This window comes from Equus quagga, chromosome 6 (genome assembly GCF_021613505.1).
Source record: "Equus quagga isolate Etosha38 chromosome 6, UCLA_HA_Equagga_1.0, whole genome shotgun sequence".
Classification (NCBI taxonomy): domain Eukaryota; kingdom Metazoa; phylum Chordata; class Mammalia; order Perissodactyla; family Equidae; genus Equus; species Equus quagga.
The window spans coordinates 103,297,477-103,317,061 of NC_060272.1; the positions used below are offsets into that span (position 1 = coordinate 103,297,477).

Consider the following 19,585-nt stretch of genomic DNA (forward strand, 5'->3'; position numbering starts at 1 on the left):
TTGATTCTCTTACAATGCCGCTTCCTCTCCTGAACATTTCCAGATATCCTCATTTCAGGTAGAGCCCTCTGGTCTAGGACAGGAAGGGTTTTTAAATGGCCATGAAACTAAAAAATGTTATTTGAGAGGAGCTGGAGGCAGAAGTCTCAGGAGCAGTCAGTCACGGCTGTGAAAAAAGTCAGCTCCATCACAGAAAAGGGCCTTGTGCTTGGTTGTCTCAGCCCTATGTGACTAAGGTCATCTTCTTAAGTAAGCAGATAAGTGGTCACCGTGCTGGTTTGGTTTCCTGTGATGCCAAACCCAAGATACTGTGTTGCTTATGCAAGACGGGGCTTTTGTTTTGGACAGTGGTCTAATTTATTGATTTTTTAAAAATTGGTGACTAGCTTGTAATGAAAATCATCCTATTGAGCACTTGGAATCAATTCTGAAGGGTTTCCTCCATTCCTTGCTGTTATGCTAAATTTGGTAATTTTTGACTTAATTCTTGTGTCAGTAGAATAGTTACACACACACATCTGTATCTATATCTATGACCATCAGTTTTATTTAGAAATAATTCACATACCACATTCACTCATTTAACATGTACAATTCAATAATTCTTAATCTAGTCACCGAGTTGTGAATCCATTGCCACGATCAATTTTAGAACACTTTTATCACTGCGGAAAGAAACCCCATTCCCATTAGCAGTTGCTCTCCATTTGCCTCCAATGCCCCCAGCCCTAGGCAACCACTAATCTACTTTCTGTCTCTATAGATTTGCCTGTCCTGGACATTTTGTATAAGGAATCATACAATATGTGGTCTTTTGGTTTAGCTTCTTTCACTTAGCATAATGTTTTCAAGGTTCATCCATATCGTGGTATATATCAGTCCTTCTCTCCTTTTTTATTGCTGAATAATATTTCATTGTGTGATATACCACATTTTGTTTAGCCATTCATCAGTTGATACACATTTGGGTTGTCTCCACTTTTTGGCTATTATGAATAAAGCTGCTATGAACATTCATGTGTAAATTTTTGTGTGGGAGTATGTTTTCGTTTCTCTTGGATGTCTACCTAGGAGTGGAATTGCTGGAATATATGGGAACTCTATGTTTAACTTTTTGAGGAACTGCCAGACTGTTTTCCAGAGTAGCTGCATAATTTTACAGTCCTTCCAATAAAGTATGATGCCCCAGTTTCTCTACGTCCTCACCACACTTGTCATTGCCTATCTTTTGTGTTGTAGCCATCCTGGTGGTTGTGAAGTGGTATCTCATGCAGTTTTGATTTGCATTTCCCTGATGGATAATAGCTTACTCCTTATCCTAGTATTTTCTTACACTTAAAAAAAAAATTAAATAAGGCAAATGTCTCAGGAAATTAAGGAGTACAATTAGTATGGGCTGCTTTAACTTCCTCTGGGATCTCATGCATCACTGCATCATAATATAAGGGGCCACCACTGGCATGATTGTGCTCCAGTCATTTTCTTCCATTCTTGTATCCATTCATCATTCAGAATTCCGGGAAGGAGAGAGAATTGTCCTGTGTTGGGTTATGTGCCCTCCCCTTTGACCCGTAGTTATGCCTAGTCAGCATACAACGTGAATGTGTGAATCCTGAAAGGAAATTGAAGTGCTCTTGGGTTGGGAGAATGGATGCCACAGTTGGGACCAGAATAGGTTTCCTGCCTCTCACCACATTGCCAAGTTTAGGAGCCAAGCAGACAATGTCAGAAACCTCATCATGGGCCGGCCCGGTGGCACAGCAGTTAAGTGTGCACGGTCTGCTTCTCGGTGGCCCAGAGTTCGTCGCTTCAGATCCCGGGTGCGGATATGGCACCCCTTGGCAAAAGCCATGCTGTGGTAGGCGTCCCACATATAAAGTAGAGGAAGTTGGGCATGGATGTTAGCTCAGGGCCAGTCTTCCTCAGCAAAAAGAGGGGGATTGGCAGTAGTTAGCTCCGGGCTAATCTTCCTCAAAAAAATAAAATAAAATAAAAAAAGAAATCTCATCACACAGGGTAGTTAGTAACTATGCCCTAGCACACAGTATAGTGGAGGAAATATAATGATTTACTTATAATATTTAAATTTTATATTTTAAAATTATAATTTTTAAAATTTATATAGCCCTTTTTTGGGTACACAGCATGTTTCAAATATATGATCTCATTTGATCTTCAATAATCTGTTAGTTGCTAGCTGTACTCTATAGTGGCCTCATTGTGGTTTAAATATTCTTGGGCACTAGCCTAAGAATCCAACCACCAACAACTGATTTAATGAAAATATGTGTTCTGAGTTCCTAACAAATGAGAGCCCAAAAGTCAATCTGCTTCTAAGCCAGGGAGTCCCTGGTCAGCAGCTCATGCCAGCAGGTGTGAGTACACAATGGAGAACGACTTTCATGTGCCCGGTTCCTGGCTACCAGGGATGTTGACTGTGGGCCCAGCAGTATCAATATGGGTGACTCAAAGGATCACTCCGCTAGGAGCAGTTTGGAAAAAACACAGTCCTTGGAACTCCAGGTAGCATCTAAGGTGCCTGCGAGGAGGTAGAAGTGTTCATATAACATCCTCTAGCATTTTCTGTTACAGCAGGCAGCCAACCAGAAGGGTCCAATTGCTTAAAATGAGAATCGCTGCATCAAAATGGCAGCTCAGGGTTTAAAGGACTCTAGTCAGAGACCAGATGTCCTCATGCAGAGCAATGCCTCTGAATGACCTGGAGAGAAGGAGTCAAGTGCCCTGGATCTTTTCCTTGGATCTCAAACTCTTCCTTTTCCTAATGTTGGGCAAGAACCAGGATTGTAGGCATCCCAGCATCCATGAACTTCTCAAGAGTATATATGATCAGACAAAAGCTTCAGTGTCCACTCACAGGCCACTGAGACATTTTAGTCAGTTCTGCCAATCGCCAGCCAAGGCATAAGTTTTATAACATGGTGTCAAAGATGGTATCTCTAATTGTGATGATTTCTTAAAATAACCACTTCACTTAGATTTTTCTATTTTAACCCCAGGTATTCTTCAGCGGAAGTAAGGAAACAGTTTACTCTGCCGCCAAATCTTGGCCAGTACCATCGACAGAGCATAAGTACCTCTGGCTTCCCCTCTCTTCAACTAGTAAGTATGAGTTGCGGGTTTGCTTAGAGAATGGTCAAGTGCAGAAGTACCCAGGGTATGCTTTGCCTCCTAATTCTCCTTACATCTTCCCACTGCCACCTTACCCCTCCAGCCACCAGTTCTTAGCTCTGTGACTGCTTTTTGACATTAGCCAATTTCCCTCTCTCCCTCCCTCAACTAGGGCTCAGAGTGCAAAGTGGACCTCCACGGGTGGTGGTTCTGAAGTCTCTGGACTTAGTGAACTTCCAGGCTACTTGATTTCACCCAAATTATGGTTCATATTTGGGGGACGGGGGAAGGATTAGCCTGGAACCTTACTACCATTTGTAACATGCTTTTATTGGAAAACTGTATTCCAAAATCTCAAAAGCCAAGTTACAAACCTTAATTTTTTTAAATCGTTTTCTTGGAAGCGTAATTTACATGCAATAAAATTCACTCATTTTTAGTGTACGGTTTGATGAATTTGGCCATTTATAGTCATTTAACCTCTACGCCATCAAGACATAGAGCAATCTCTTTGCTCTAAAAAGCCCCATCACACCACTTTGCAGTCATCTCCTCTCCCAACCTGAGCCCCTAGCCCTGGGCAACCACTTTTGTCATCATAATTTTGCCTTATCTGGAACTTCATGTAATTGGAATCAGACAGTACAAACCTTCATTTTTAAAACACACTCTCTTTTTTAAGTTGAAGATTGTGTACATTTTTATATTAACAGCAGTTGTCGAGCGTGCATCTATGTATTATATGATTTGAGGATTAAATGCCAGAATATGTCAAGTGGGATAAATCTGACTTAAATGAGATGGTTTGTAAAACCAGAAGTGGGTATTTACTTCCTTTGTGAGAGAGCTTACGGCCTCCACTGTACTCACTTCCTCACGCTAGCACAGCGATACTTTCTTGCTTGTTCTAGTGGTTATCTGGAGGAGTTAGGTTATTTTTTGTTTCTCACTTATTACTTCAAAACCACTTCTGCTCTTAGAAATTCTGTAACCTTCCACTCGGTTTCCTGTAGCCGCCATTTTGACTCCTGTAACAATTTACACGCCGTGTAACTGTGTATCTTTTAAAGGTATGTTTATTGGAGTAATTTGTGATTATTTCAGTAGGATAATTTGGGTGTTGTGTCAGTGATGAAACAGTAGTCCTAAAAAATGTATAGAACCTTTTACTGCAAGACGCAACTTGCGATGACATTCATCAAAAAATATTTATGACTTCAGTGGCTTGCTAGACTGCACTTTTTATGTATACTTTCTTGTCTGTGTCAAAATTGCAGATTATAATAAAGCACATCAAGTGCATAATGTCCATGCTTTCAGAGATGTTAGATAAGCTTTAAACCATGAGGATTAGGCGTGCTTTTTGGTTTAATTTGGTGCTAATATACATTTCATTGAAAACAAAAAAAAATTATTTTTACATTTCTGACTCAAATTGTATTCCAAAATCTGCACAATTCAGTTAAAAAGTTACTGGATACACTTTTATATCTTGAACAAGAAGGGGAGGCGTGGTTGGCTTCTTTCTAAGTTAAGATTGTGGCTTTCTGCAGTAGCTGTCTGGAGAAATAGTGTGGACATCGTTATTCAGAGGCTTTAAGGAAGTTTAGCCAGCAAGCTTTAACCCCTTCTCTGCACGCCCGCTTTGACCTTAATGCCGCAGGCTTAAATTTCTGCAGGAGAAATCTTTTTTTTTTTTTAAGTTACAAAAAAAAAAATTGTTTAATATTTTCAGGTGTTCTTTTGGTAGTTACGCTGCCTCGTCAGTAGGTTTTGACAAAAGTGAGTTTTGGTGAATTATTTCCTTAGCTAGGTAGTTAAGTTAACATGTGGCTTAACTTCCAATTTTCTAACAGAAGATATCAAAGTAACAAAAATATTTAACTACATAAAAATCACGTGTTCCTATCGGTCATAATTTATTCCTGGTTCTATCTGCAAATGAATACCCTTTAAAATATATTGCTCCTGGTTGTTCCAGTTTAGTTTTCTGAATATCTTTTCCCAGATCTCTTTTCCAGCTTCAGCACAGTCTATTGCCCCTGTTCCTTCTCTTTAATTGATGGAAGAGCAGGAGGCGTGAGGGAGCCAAGAGGCCTGAATTCATTTCTCCTTTTTTTTTAACGGATGGTCTGCTTAGGAAATCACCCTAGTGTTTACTTGCTTGTCATGTTGTAACCTCAGAATGAAGTGGCCGTTCTTTCCCTTGTGTCGTCTTCCCGGTTGAAGGTTCCTCCAACAGAAATCATCAATTTACATGGTGATTTCCCTCTACCTTACAAAAAATTATTTCATTTCGTAGAAAGATAATGGGAGAGGAGTAGTTTATCATCTAAAGACTCTCAACCTGAAGCAGCTTTATAAAACTTTTTTTCATTGAGAAGCCATACACTGTTCATTGTATTATTTTGGACAATTAAAAAATAAGATTAAGAGCATTTTGACCTTTGTTTCTCTTACCTTTGTTTATATAACCACCGTTTCAACAACTCCACATGCTGATACAAATGGTTGTTTAATTTTTAAAAATATTTAATTGATGCCAAGTTATTTAAAACCCAATCCATTGTAAGTTTGTCGTTGTTTTGTGAGAGGTAAGAACTTGAAGTCAGATGGATCTCTGGTGAAGCATGACTGCCACTTATTTGGCGTATAATTTGAGGCAAGTTACTTAACCTTTATGAAGGCTTTAGTTTCTTCATTTGCAATATTGGCATAATAATGCTACCCCATTAGGGTTAGTAAATAATGATGTAGTAGTTGCTGGGTAAATAGTGGCTAATGTTGCTGTCTATGTATTTGGCACTATGGAGACGCTGTGGGAGGTTAAAAGGAGATGGGAGGTATTGAGTCTGGTAGGTGTTCAGAAGAGAGAAAGATCCATTTTATAATAGTAGGTAAAGGCTTCGTAGAGAAGGCTTAGAAGACCTGAGAATGTTCTTGGCCCTAGCTACCCATCAGATCGCCCAGGACCTTTAGAAACATACCTGTTGCCAGGTCCACCGTAGAACAATTAAATCAAAATCCTAGAGATGGGGCCCAGGCATTAGTTTGTGAAAGTTCCCTGGGCTTTTATCATATGGTCCAGGTTGAGGATCCTTTAAAGAGCCTACATAGGTAGAAGTATTCCAAATAGTAGGAAGAACATACAGAAAGGTAAAATTTCTTTTGTTGTTCTGGTTGCTCTGAATTTCAGAAAGTGTGGTAAGCAAGGACCACTCGCTAACTCTATGGACTGAACCTTATGTAAATATAGTGGCTTCTGTCATAAATCTGATAAATCAAATGAGAGGAAGGGTGTGTTTGATTTTGTTTTGTTTTGTTTTGTTGGGTGTTTGTTTTTTAACTCTAATTGTAAATGTTAGTGTGGTGATTGTATATACATGCATTTTCAAAACAGAGAAAATATCCATAAATTTTGCATTTTTGAAGAGGATTCACCATTTACGGTTGGTTTTTTAGACATGATGACAGAATGTCTTCAGCCTATTTGACATTCCTGTCAGAGTCCTTTGTGACCAGTGCCAGAGAGAGTGGCCTTGTATGTAGAATCGCCCATTGGCCTTGGCATTTTCCACTGCCACAGCCAGTGCACAGATTGGCCAGACAATGTCAACAATGCATGGTTGCAATGCCAGAAAATGCCCTCCCCTGATGCCAACCACATACCTAGGTAAACAAGTCTACATTTGATGTCGTCATTAAAATGAAACTGTAAAACACTAAAACTATTTTCTGAGTATTCAAAGTAGAAAGGGGAGTGAAACATACAAGAGAAGAAAGTGTTGGGAATCTATGCCTTGAGGTAGAAGGGAGGATTTGAAACACTGTGCACATGGTTAATAACCTTAATATACATTTTTATAGAGGGAAAAATCCTATTTTTAAAGATGAGAATGGAAAAGTTTGAAGTGAAATGGAATGAACCAGCTGGACCATAACGGCTCTGGCTGAAGAGAAGGATGTAAAAAGCCACATCCTGGATATGTACCAAATGCCATGGTTACATGACATGTTTGTATGTAACATTTACGTAAAAAAAAAAAAAAGAAGAAGAAGTAGTCTCATACCTTAGAAAGCATTCATTTTTGCTGTGTTTAAGCTTCTGTGAAGTAAAGTAACCTTTTTCTTTTACCACTAAGGATAATCTAAATGGCAGGTCACTTGATATATGTGGTCCTCTTATTTTTCTGATTCTATTGTTCTTTTGTGTTTCCATCTTTCAAAGAGTTGGGCTATTCGTAGGTTTCACTGATTTCTCTGGAGGAGACATGATGGAAAATGAAGATCTCAACATAGCTTTCATGCAAATTCACAGTGGAAGATAAAATAAAGTGTGGCACCCTGCATGCAGAGCAGGAGTTTTGTTACTGTCATTGTAAAGCGGGGGAATCAAATACATCTTGGTAAAAAGAGATTGATGGCCATGATGGCATGTCAGCATTTTCCACTCAGTGGCATCAGTAGAAGATTGCCATTGGTGGAAGCAGGGAAGTGTTGTTTAATCTAAGCCATGAAGTACTTTGAAATCACTGAAGCCAGAAGGATCTTACTGTCTTCAGCTCTGCTATATTTAAATAATGGAGAGCTGAGAGGATTGTCTTAACCATTCATTTGTTCAAGAAATATGTATTGGGTCTCATTCTATACCAGGAACTGCTCTAGGAGATGTGGATAGAGTAGTGAGTATAACAAAGGGTCTAGCCTCATGGAACTTACATTCTGGATTGCAAGACATCGACAAATAGGTGAATGTAGACTATATCAAGGGGTAGTAAGTGCTTTGAAGAAGGAAACTGGGGAAGGGAATAGAGAGTGACACAGAAGAGGGCCTATGGGGTCATCTATGGAGGCTTCTATCTGGAAAGGAGACACTTGGGCAGAATTCTGAATGAACTTGACAGGTATGTGAAGGAAGAGTATTCCAGTCAGAAGGAACAGCCATTGCAAAGTCTTCAAGGCAAGAATGTGTTGCACGCTCCAGAAACAGCGAGGAAGTGGAGTGTGAGCTGAGCAGAGTGGGTAATAGGAGATGAGACTGTAAGAAAGCAGGGCTTGGTCATAGACCTCAGAGATCACGGAAGAACTTTGGCTCTTAGTCTGATTAAGATGGAAAGCCACTGGAAGCACAGGCCCAGCATGCTGTGACTTGTTGTAAAGATTGCTTACAGGGTCCTTTTTATAAGGCTCACTGATGCTGCTATGTGGAGAATAGACTGGAGTAGGGAGGGCAGTTAGGAAGTTGTCATAATAACTCAGGAAAGTAGGGTGGTGCTTTGGTATAGGGTGGTGGCAGTAGAGGAGGTGAGAAATGGTTGGATTCTGGATATATTTCAGAAGTAAAGTGGATAGGATTTTCTGATGGGTAATATGTAGGGTGTAAGAGAAAGAGAGAAATCAACATTGACTCCAAAGTGTTTGCCCTGGGCAGCCAGTGGGATGGAATTGCCACTTGCCGAAACATGGAGACTCAGAAGATACGAGAAGAGCAGACTGGCAGGAAAATTGAGTTTGTCTTGAATTTATGTTTGAGTGGCCTATCAGATCACCAAGTGGTGATGTTGAGGTATAATTGGAAAAATCAACCTGCATTTCAGGGCAAAAGTTCAGGGCTGCAGATATGAATTTGTAATAAAAAAAAAAAGAGAGAGAGAGAGAAGGTATTCAGAGCCTAGGCATGGATGAGATCATCTAGGAGTAAATTCAGATTGAGAAGAGAAGATCTTTTAGGACTAAACCCTGGGACACTGCATAGAAGGAGGAGAGCCTAGAAAAAGTGATGTTCCGAAGATGGAGTGACCAACTGTTCCAATCTGCCCTAGACGGAGGGGTTTCCTGGTATGTGGACTTTTAGAGACAGAGACACACGGGGACAGCTGGTCAGCTTCCAAGTGAATAAAGAGCTTCAAGGAAGAGGAAGTGATTAACTGTGTCCAAAATGCTATACATAAAGCAAGACTGAGCAACAGCCATTGAATTTGGCAACGTGGAGGTCTTGGGTGATTTTGACAAGACTTCTATTGTGAACAGCCACGTAGATTTGAGAACCACCCCCCCCCCCCATAGGGGTAACAGTGTACGAGGGTACAAGACCAGTGCAGGTCCTTTGTAATTACCTGTGTGATTTGGGTCAAGTCATTTAACCTTTCTGTTTTTCAATATCCTTATTTGCCAAATGTTGTCCAGATTTGTTGTTTTAATCTGCCACCAGCATGCTACCTCCACACTACACTGTACTAGAGCCACAGAGATTAATTTTAAACAGATATGTTTCTGATACTGTAGGAATTTTCTGTTTCAGAACAAATCTAATCCTAGTCTATGTCAGAACTAGCCTTTGATGTGCATTAGGAGTCAAGGAAAAGCTCAAACTCCATTAATTAAAAAATGAATATTTGACTGTGAATAAGCTTTTAGGGTATGTATAATCTTGTTGTGTATTTCTCATCTTCTATTGACCATGCCTCTGAAAAAAATAGCTAGAAAGAAAGACAGCACAAATCTTCACTAGAGAAGGGTTGAAAAACTGGTTGAGGGCTGCAACTGTGTCTCCTCAGCCTAGTGCTGGACTGATGTAGGACCCCAGTGAGTATTTGTTGGATGAATGAAAGTAGGTGTATTCGTGTGGGTTCAACCAGAGCAGCAGAGCCAGTAAGGGATACTTATGCATGCATATTAAGGAATTGATTACAGGGAATTGGCTGACCCCCTGGTGGTGGCTGGCTAAGCAAGCCTGAAGTCCGCAGGGCAATCAGGAAGGCACGATCACAAGCAAGCTGGAACCCCAGGGGCATGAGCTGGAGCTTAGAGTCTCTGAACTTGGAGAAAGCCTCCACTTCTTCAATAAGGCATCCAACTGATGAAGTCAGGCCACCCAGGATAATTTCTGTTTTGATTAACTTAAAGTCAACTGATTAGGGACTTTAATTACATTGATAATATCCCTTCACAGCAACACCTAAATTAGTGTTTGATTGTATCAATAGAAGGTGTGTGTGTACTATAAAATAACTGCAGCCTCCCTTCCATCCTCCAACTCTGGCAAGAGAAAACTCTTGTAGCCCACCTTGTCTGGAAGCATGCTAGGAAGGGAATTCAGGAGTGTGGTTCAGCCCAGCTAAATTGACACACCACAAAACCATCACCATAGATAAAGCCTGGTTTAGGATAATTTGCAGTCTTAACTTTTGGGGTTTTTTAAAAGGAGTTTTTAAATTTTTTGATTATTTGGGGTTTTTCTTACATTGTTTTTAACAAATGATAAACACAATGTGATGATACATGGTATAAAGTGAACTTCTTAAAATTACTTTGGATCATACCATTTAAAGTAGTTTTCAGTCTCCACTGACTAGGAGACCACATGTAGCTCAGCAGCAGAGAAAATAAAGTAGTTAATTTTTATGTTTGGCTTCTAAGTGCCCAAGGGCCCAAGTCCTGCATTAGGGACTGACCTTAGGACATGCCCCCACCCCATTCCCAAACTTCATTCCCTGACGAAATGCAGTGCCACTGTCACTCTCTTCAGTATTTGTTTTCTCCCTTTGCTTGTCGCTCAGTGGGCACAGTGTGTGTTTGTGTGTGTTGATTCCCTCGTAATAAAACCTGCTCTTGAGATTAAGACTTCAGATAGTTTAGAGAACAGAAATCTTTTTTGGTTCCTGGTTGTTATTTGAATTTGCAAAAGGAACAACTTGCTTGGAGGCCAGGTTAACAGTAGTTGGAGTCTCCACCCACTTGCCAACGGCAAAGCAAGAGTAGTTTACATCATATTTGGAATGAACAGTTTCCTCCCTTCTTGGTCTCAGTATAGAAAGTGTAGAAGAGACTAATTATTACAAGCCAGCTTGTGTGTAGCGCTAGAACCATACCCGCTATTATTACAGTTTGCATTTGTAATCCATTCAGTCCTGAAATAGATTCAGACCTCAAGCATTTACGACTTTGTGATCAATTGTGTATATTGCACCAGGCATATTGCTGCACAATTAGTACACAGTGATGATACTGTGTTCTTTATCATAGCTCCACCTCCAAAGGTAGCATTGAATGTGGCAAATTCACCATCTCATGGTTGACTAGAGATCCATGGAAAGATGCATGGGAGTAGCTACGTGTACTCTTCTGTCTCCTTAGGGCCCAACTCAGTGACTTGCATTCAGCAGATGCTCAGCAAATGATTGCTGAATGAGGGAGTTGGCCATCCTTTTCTCCCTTGGTTCTTGGACAGGCTGGCCTGTAGGTAACAGGTGCTGCTATCAGCCAGGATTTTCATCATTTGTGGCTTTGAATTTCAGGGACATGACAAGTGTAATACTTTGGCTGCATCTGAGTCTTTTTCTCTCTGATGATTTCACACAAATGCCGTTTCTCTGTGGAAGCTTCTGCTTCTTAGTTAGTAGTACTAATGTGCTTCACATTGCTTCCAGTGGTGCTTCAGTATAATCTTTAAGTGTATATTTCCAGTGCCTCTGCTTGAGGAATTGATATTCTTCATGATAAATTTACATTTATTATTCAATTAATTAATTATTGCTATTATTACTTTGAGCAGCCAATCTCATGAGCTCAGAGTGGAACTTGTGGGTAGTGGTAACTGTAGTTTTTGACTCCCTTCCAAACACACTTGCTATTGCCTTGGGTTTTAATTATTTCTGGAAATACAGATTCCCTGAAAAGCCCACAAGAGAAAAGAAAATAATAGTGGTTAAGAACGTGAGCCAGCCTAGGTTTGAATTCCAGATGGGCTACTTCCAAGCTGCGTAACCATGGGCAAATTATGAAATCTCTAGCTATCAATGTCCTCATCTGTAAAATGGGGATAATGAGTGTATACCTTGCAGAGTTCCAGTGAAGAATAAGTGGGATAATGTGTATAATGACCTAGCCCAATTTCTTGACACATGGTAAATGCTCAATAATTATTAGTTCAATGGGTATAAACTTTACATAATAAGCTTGGGCATGCAAAAAATGCAGTTTTCTTCATTTCAGATTGAAGTCATTTGAGTCCCTGACTCTGAACTCGGTGCTGGCTGGGGGTAGGGAGTGGGAGAATCCACTTTCTCCTTTGCGGTTGGTCTTATGTAGGTGTCTGCAGTAGGCTTATTTGTTCTGTGCATAGACGATGCCTATCATACCCTCTGGTAGAGGTCCACAGTGTCCTTTGCAAACTCTGTCCCCACCTGGCTCCTGCAGAGGCTGATCTCAGCTCCCTGGTCTTATTGCTTCATTTTGAAAGGCACCCCATAAGGACTATGGTCCTCTCCTTAGCTGACCTCCAGGTCCCCAGTCAGAACCAAGGGAAACTTCCTTGCCTATGTCACACCATGTGGGAGGTGTGGGGACCTAGAGGAGTGTCTTTGCTCTCTCCTGCTGAAGGGTGTCCTGTTGCCTTCTCTTTTGCCCCTTTTGGCCCTGCTGGTGCAGGCACTATGTAAATCCGCCACTTTCAAGAATCTCAGACCAGAAGGATGGCGTGTATTTGCTCAATTCTTGGCTTTGTCCTCTCTCTCCAACATGTCACTCATATCTCTTCTACCACAAGGGACAACAGGGGTAGGGAGGAGATGGGGCAAGCCACATCTCCATTCTCTAATCTTGTTTCCTTTTGCCTCTTCGACAACACTTTGTTCCTCCTCTCCAACCTTACATCTTGTCTGGTGTCCAGTTTCAGGGTGATGAAAAGCTGTTTTTTTAGCACTTCCTGTGGATCTGTCCTTGTTTCATACCAAGGCAGTGCAAGTCAAGAATCTGGGGTGTTTGTTCTGTTGGTCCATTGGAGGTCAGAGGTAGAGAACAGTACCTCTTTGGGCCGATGACCCCAAAGAGTCTGTCATAAATGAACACGATGGAGCTGCTGCTGTGGTTATGATGATGATGATGATACAACTCAGCTTGATCTAGGTGATTCTTTTACTCTCTTAAGGCAGTGGTTCCTAAGTCTTTGTATTTCACAGGCAATTCACAATATTTGTTGAATTTCCAATTTTTATTTTATTGACTAAAGAAAATTATTTTTTGAATTACCATCTACTTCTATCATTTCTTTTATCTCCTCCCTCGCCCACTGTGGAAGGATATAATTAAAGAGCAAAAAACAATCCTCTTAAAGCGAGTACATTTAAGCCACATGAAACCTCAGCCGGTTGCCCTTAGTTTTCTCATATAACTGCAGTCCAGTGAAAATGTCTTCCCGACCAGCACCAGTCAGGTTTCAGCCACCAAGTCTGGTTCACTGTGGGCTGTGACTACAAAGGAAGTGCTTTCAAGAATTGACCTATAGGATAACTCAGGCCAGAGGAAACCCTGTGCCTAAATACTCAGACAGAAGGAATGTTGAATTTGCCCGAATTTCTAGAAGATTGCCTCAAACTCGCTACTTCAGTGTGTTTGGGTAAACATGGCCTCAGAGAGCTTTTGCAGGAGAAATTATAAAAATTCAGCAGAGCTCTGTGATCTCATTTTGGATCTCCTCAGGATTCCTCATCAAGATACAATTAAGCAGAGAAAAACTCTGCCTTGGGGTGTGATTTTAATTACTCCTCATGTTCTGACTTGACTTTCCGTGCTGCATTTCTTTTCCTTTCCATGTCACTGCTTCTGTGTTTGACAGCTCCTCTAAAGACAGCTCGGCTTAGTTGTACATAAGAGTGAGACACTCACTGTGTGGAGAGGGGGCGAGGCAAACGCCTGCTATCGCCTTCGTGCTTGTCCTGAAAACCCTGTGGGAACCTCCTTCTTCTTGTCCCTCCCCTTCCAGCCTCAGTTTTATGACCCGGTGGAGCCGGTGGACTTTGAAGGACTTCTGATGACACACTTGAACAGCCTGGATGTGGAGCTTGCCCAGGAGCTGGGAGACTTCACTGAAGACGACCTGGACGTGGTGTTCACCCCAAAGGAATGTCGCACTTTGCAGCCCTCTTTGCCGGAGGAAGGGTAAATCGTTTTCTTAAAATGTAGATGGGATTGTGGCTGTTGTGACTGTTATCAGTCGGGGGGAGATGCCCTAATACTGTGAGTTGTTTTAAAAATAAATAAAGTTACTCAGATCCATTAAGATATGCAAGATCACTGTATGGTACTGTCACCTACACATGGATAACTTTTTAATTGGTTTGACCAGAGTGTGGGGACTAACCCAGTTAAAGGGATGCAGTGAGACAAAGTGGAATGCTCAAGAAGAGGTGAAGAGTTCAGGCTCTAGAGCCAGACTGCCTGGGTGTCAGCTCAGTGACCTTGGGCAAGTCATGTGACCTCACAAAACCTCATTTCTCCATTTGTAAAAATGTCAGGATTTTTCATGATCATCACAGAAATGCCTCCGTTCAGAAGCATTTTAACTGTTTCCATATAAGAGACTGGATCAAATCACAAACATAAGTTCAACCCACATTTATTGAGTATCTACTATGTGCTGGGTACTGAGATAAAAAGATGAATAAGGCCAAGTCCCTTCCTTTGAAGTAAGTTTTGACAGGTGGAAAAACAATGGGGAGAGCTCTGTAGAGCGAATATATGAATAGCTGCTTGGGGCTTGAGTTTCTACAGTGGGTGAGTCTGTATGTTTATAGATGCGGGCATTAGCTTATGGTGTCAAACAATGGAATTAGATCTAAATGACACTGTTGTTGCTTCCATAGTATAAAAAGCAACATCTCTTTGGCGATTTGGAATGCACTTTTATTTGCACTCATTTTCAAAACAAAATTAAGATTCACATCCTCCTGGACGTTTTCAACCTTCTCATCTTCCCCAAAAAGTCCCAGAAAGGAGATCATGAAACACAGTCCCTGCACTCATTACTCTGGGATATTCCAGTTCTGTTTTGGATTTTATTTCATTGCACTTTAAGGTTGGATGACGTGATATGGTATTATTATGACTCTTTGCTCTCTTGTTTAAGTAGTTCTCATTCACACAGGAGAGCTGACCATATGCTCAGCTCTAACATTTCAAAAATACTCACTTCCTAGAAAAAAAAAAACATTGAGACCCTGGGAAAACATTTTCCGTTGTTGGCAGACCATTTATTCAGGTGTGACCTTTAACAAGGTAACATCTATTATTTTTCACCTTTGATAGACAATCATTTAATTTGATTTCTTTTTGTAAAATTTTTGGGTAATTGTCTTCAAGTGAAGTCAGAATCCTGGAAAAACTTGTTTAAAATTCAATAAATGTAGAGGTTGAGAGATTTTTATTTTTTGAAATTTGATAGAAGAGGTCATTTTTTTCATGGTATCAGTTTTTGAGTATAATATTGCCTTGTCACCAGAGGTTATAACTAACACACTTTCTGTCTGATGACTTTAAAACAATCTCTCCTATTTCAATCGCTGCCAAAAAGTCTCCTGTGGAATTAAAGCCCAGGAAGGTATCCTCCTCCTCATCAGAGTAAACAACAACCAACTCCTGTGGAACCCCAGTGCCTAGCCCAGCACTTGGTGCTGAGCTGTGATGGTGTGGTGGTCCTAAGCCTGCACTCATACGTGAACTGCCTGGGTTTGAGTCCCTGCTCGCCCGCTTGCTGGGTGACTTTGAGCAAGATCTTTAGCATCTCATTCCTCTGCAAAATGAGAATAATAATAGTGCCTGCTCTATGGAGCCGAGTGAAATTAACTGAATTAAGCCATGTAAAGTAATTACATCAGTGCCTGGTGCATAATAAATGGTGCCTAAGTGTGAACTATCATTATGTTGGACTTCTTATGTGCCAGGCTCTCTTCTAAGCACTTCACACACTAACTTATTAATCTTCATCACAACTCTCCGAAGGAGGCACTCCACTGTTGCTATCACCACTTTAAGGTGAGGAAACGGGCACAGAAGGGTTGAGTGACTGGTCCAAGGTCACATAGCTCAAAAGGAACGGGGCTGGGATTTGGGCAGCCAGGGTCCAGGGACCACATGTCTCACTTTTACAATATTTCATCTAATACTAACAGCCAGCCCACAAGGTGGGTCCTGTTCTTATCCCCTTTTCACAAACAAGAAAATTAAAACTTATAGCTTCTGGACCTGTTTATCTCTAGTCGCAACACATTTGGAAAACAGCGAGGAACTTTGCTACTGTGGGGAATTCGTTATTTCTGATTTCAAGACTCCGAAGCACTGGGAGACTATCTCTCATGAGCTGCTCCTGGGCAGGTAGACAAGAACCAGTGAATTAACAATCACTGGCCAGGGCCAGTGCTTGTCAGCTCTCACAGCCTAAGACAACCGTTTTCCATAGCTTTCAAAAAGGAAAACATGCGTGTCCTAACAAGGTTACACATGAGCAAAACGTGTGCCCAAATTACCCCTGTGAGGAATTGGTATTTGTGCTTATTTTTCTTGTTTTGTATGTGATTACAGCTAGTTCTACCTATCTTATGTCAGAATGCCTTCAGGAATAGGTATAGTTTAATATAATTCTCTATCATAAAGAAAACCCACAAAGCATAAAATGCCACTGTGTTTGTCTCATCAAAGTAGAAATGCTACTGCCTCCGGAATACCTCAGACGCTTGAAAGAGTGGGTCAGCATGCTGTAGCATTCTCATTCGACGTGGATTTGAAATCATGCTGTTCTCCTGGGTGGAGAATAAGGGATTGTTCTGTTGTTTTCACCCAGTAATGACATGTTTTTATTTCATTTTCCACCTCATTAGAGTTGAACTGGATCCACACGTCAGGGACTGTGTTCAGACCTACATTCGGGAGTGGCTAATTGTGAACCAGAAGTAAGTTCATTTTTTTTTCTCTTACATATATATTTATTTTATACATTTTTTTAATTAATAAAATTTTTTTAGAACGGTTTTAGGTTTACAGAAAAATTGAGTAGAAAGTACTGAGAGTTCCCATATTCCAACCATCCGCCCCCAAAGGTTTCCCCTATTATTAACATCTTAGGTGGATTTTTTTTGCACATGTCCCCAGATAATTGTGAATATTGATTTTAGGGTAACAAATAAATTTTAGCGAGTAGACGAATTTGCAAATACAAAGTCTGTGAATAATGAAGATTGACTGTATCTTGTCTTATCCCCTGCTTAAAAACTTTCTGAGACTCTCTACTGCTGCTATATCAGATATAAACTCCACTTGCATGCCTTTTAAGGGCTTTCATAATCTGGCCCCACTCAGTCTACTAACACTTATTTCCCTTAACTCCTGGAGCCATTTTCTTTCTCTGGGCCTGCCTCTTCTCCCTCACTTACTCCACATAGCCGTCTCACTCCTACCTCTACACCTTTGATCTTGCTGTTTCCCGCCTGGGCACGCCCTCCCTTCACCTACCTACCAAACCCGACCTATGTCTTAAAGGGCAGATCAAATTTCTTTTTTCTTTATGGAGCTGTCTCTGACTGATTTATCCTTTCTTGGTTGGATCTTACTTTAGTGTTGTTCATTTGTTACAATTGATGAGCCAGTATTGATGTATTATTAACTAAAGTCCAAAGTTCACAATAGGGCTTATTTTTTGTGTTGTACTTTCTATGAGTTTTGACAAACGTATAATGACATGTATCTGCCGTTATAGTATCATGCAGAATAGTTTCTCTGCCCTAAAATTCCCCATACTCTACCTAGTCATCCCTCCCTGGCAGTCACTTATCGTTTTACCATCTCCATGGTTTTGCCTTGTTTCTCCATGTCTTTTTGTGGCTTGGTAGCTCACTTCTTTTTTTGCTGCATAATATTCCACTCTATGGATTTACCACAGTTTGTTTATCCATTCCCCTATTGAAGGAGAAAGTTACATTTCAAACGTAAAGAATAGAACTGTTTTGTTTTGTTTCCATTCTTCTGAATTCTTAGGGGAAAAAAAATAAATAAATTGAAACTTGGCCTCACATTCAAAGGTAACATTTTAATTTGTGACCAAGAAATAAATTACTTGCTAGCCTTCTAGTCAAAAAGGCCCTTCTCTCCTGGGTTAATTAAACATTCCATGACATTGTCCTGAGCTTTTCATCCCAGTGCCACTGACCTGGACAGCACTCTCTCGTGAGAAACATCTACACACAGTAAATTCTCAACCTGTATGTGTGTATCTGTTGGGCATCTGGATGGGGGTGTCCACAGATTGGGGGCATATCCCACTAGAAAAGTATCAGAGAACCTTTGACAAGACATAGTAGTTTGAAATTCTGATATCCTCACCTCTTCTGTAGTCCAGTAAGAATTACTGTTCATACTCATCCCATAGGATAAATGATGAAAGACTTTGGGGATTGGGTTCTATCCAGCTCCTGCAAATGTGCTATTGAATTTGTGCTGATGTTTTGTGGAGTAATGTCAGGATGCATACTATTTTCAATAGCTGAGAAAGAGAAAGTATTGCTTGTAAAAAGTAATTAAGAGAAAGTTAGAGGTTAATCCATCATCTGTCCTAATTTCTAATGCGAATGGAAAACTAAGTTTGCCAGGCAGTCAAATAAGGTTATGCTTTGCTGGTAATAAATAAAAGATTTCAGAACAAGTTGTCCTCAAGCTTTTAAATGTTATAATTAGAGATACTTTCTGGATATTAAAGTTCTAAAAAAATCTGAGAAGGAACAATAAATAGAAAGGTCCATTTTACTACATTTAGTTATTTTCTCTTTGGGACACTGCACTTTTTCATTTCTCATGGCAATTCCCATCGGGATATTCTTTTTTTCTCTCTCTCTCGTACAAACTCAAAAGAAAAAAGGATTCTTTTTTAGGATACTCATTGTAGAAATTTTAGAAATTATAGGGAAACAAAATGAGAAAGCAAAAATCACTCAATTTCACTACAGACAGATAACCACCATTAACATTTGATGTGTGGCCTTTGAATCCTGTTTCTTTGTATATAATATTTGTATAAAAACTAAATCAGATTATAATACTATTTTGTAGCATGGTTTTTCAGTCTTCAAAGTAAGTGGTGAATATTTCTCCTTGCTATTAAATATCTTTCCTCAACACAATTTTTAATTGTTGCATAATATATTTACACTAAAATTCCTTTAACCAGTTTTAATGTTTAGGTGATTTCCTGTTTTTCAGTGTTATACCCAAATACAGCAACATTCTTGTGCACCGCTATGACTCGTTTCCTTTGGAATAAATTCCTTTAAGAGAAAATTCTGCATCTAAGGGTACGCACAAATTTAAGGATTTGGGAATAATATATCAGAAAGATTGTCAACAATGTATGCATGAATCCTCAGGAATATTGATATTATCATTTAATAAATTTCAAATTTTATTTGTAAAAAGGCTGTCTTTTATTTACATTTTCTTTGATAATTAGATCAGGAATCTTTTTCCCGTATATTTGTTGGCCGTTTGTAATTTTTCTTTGGTGTTCTGCTTATTCATGAAATTTGTGCATCTCTGTTAATGTGTTTGTCTGGTGGTGTTTATCTTTAGGATTGTTTTTATTTGTTAAGGATATTACCCTTTGTCTATCATATATTATAAATTCCTTACCCAGTAT

At 40.0% G+C, this 19,585-nt stretch overlaps 1 protein-coding gene across 2 annotated transcripts in view; it reads left to right on the forward strand.

Annotated features, from left to right (window-relative positions):
* Positions 1-19,585, forward strand: part of DOCK8 (dedicator of cytokinesis 8) — a 206,102-nt gene that overhangs the window by 41,922 nt on the left and 144,595 nt on the right. Inside the window, exons 2-4 of one of the 2 annotated variants that reach the window (XM_046664172.1) lie at positions 3,018-3,120; positions 13,892-14,067; positions 16,782-16,853. In XM_046664172.1, the coding sequence (XP_046520128.1) occupies positions 3,018-3,120; positions 13,892-14,067; positions 16,782-16,853 (351 nt within the window). Of the gene's footprint in view, positions 1-3,017; positions 3,121-4,119; positions 4,200-13,891; positions 14,068-16,781; positions 16,854-19,585 lie in introns of those variants that run through there. The other variant, XM_046664173.1, reaches the window with a different exon arrangement.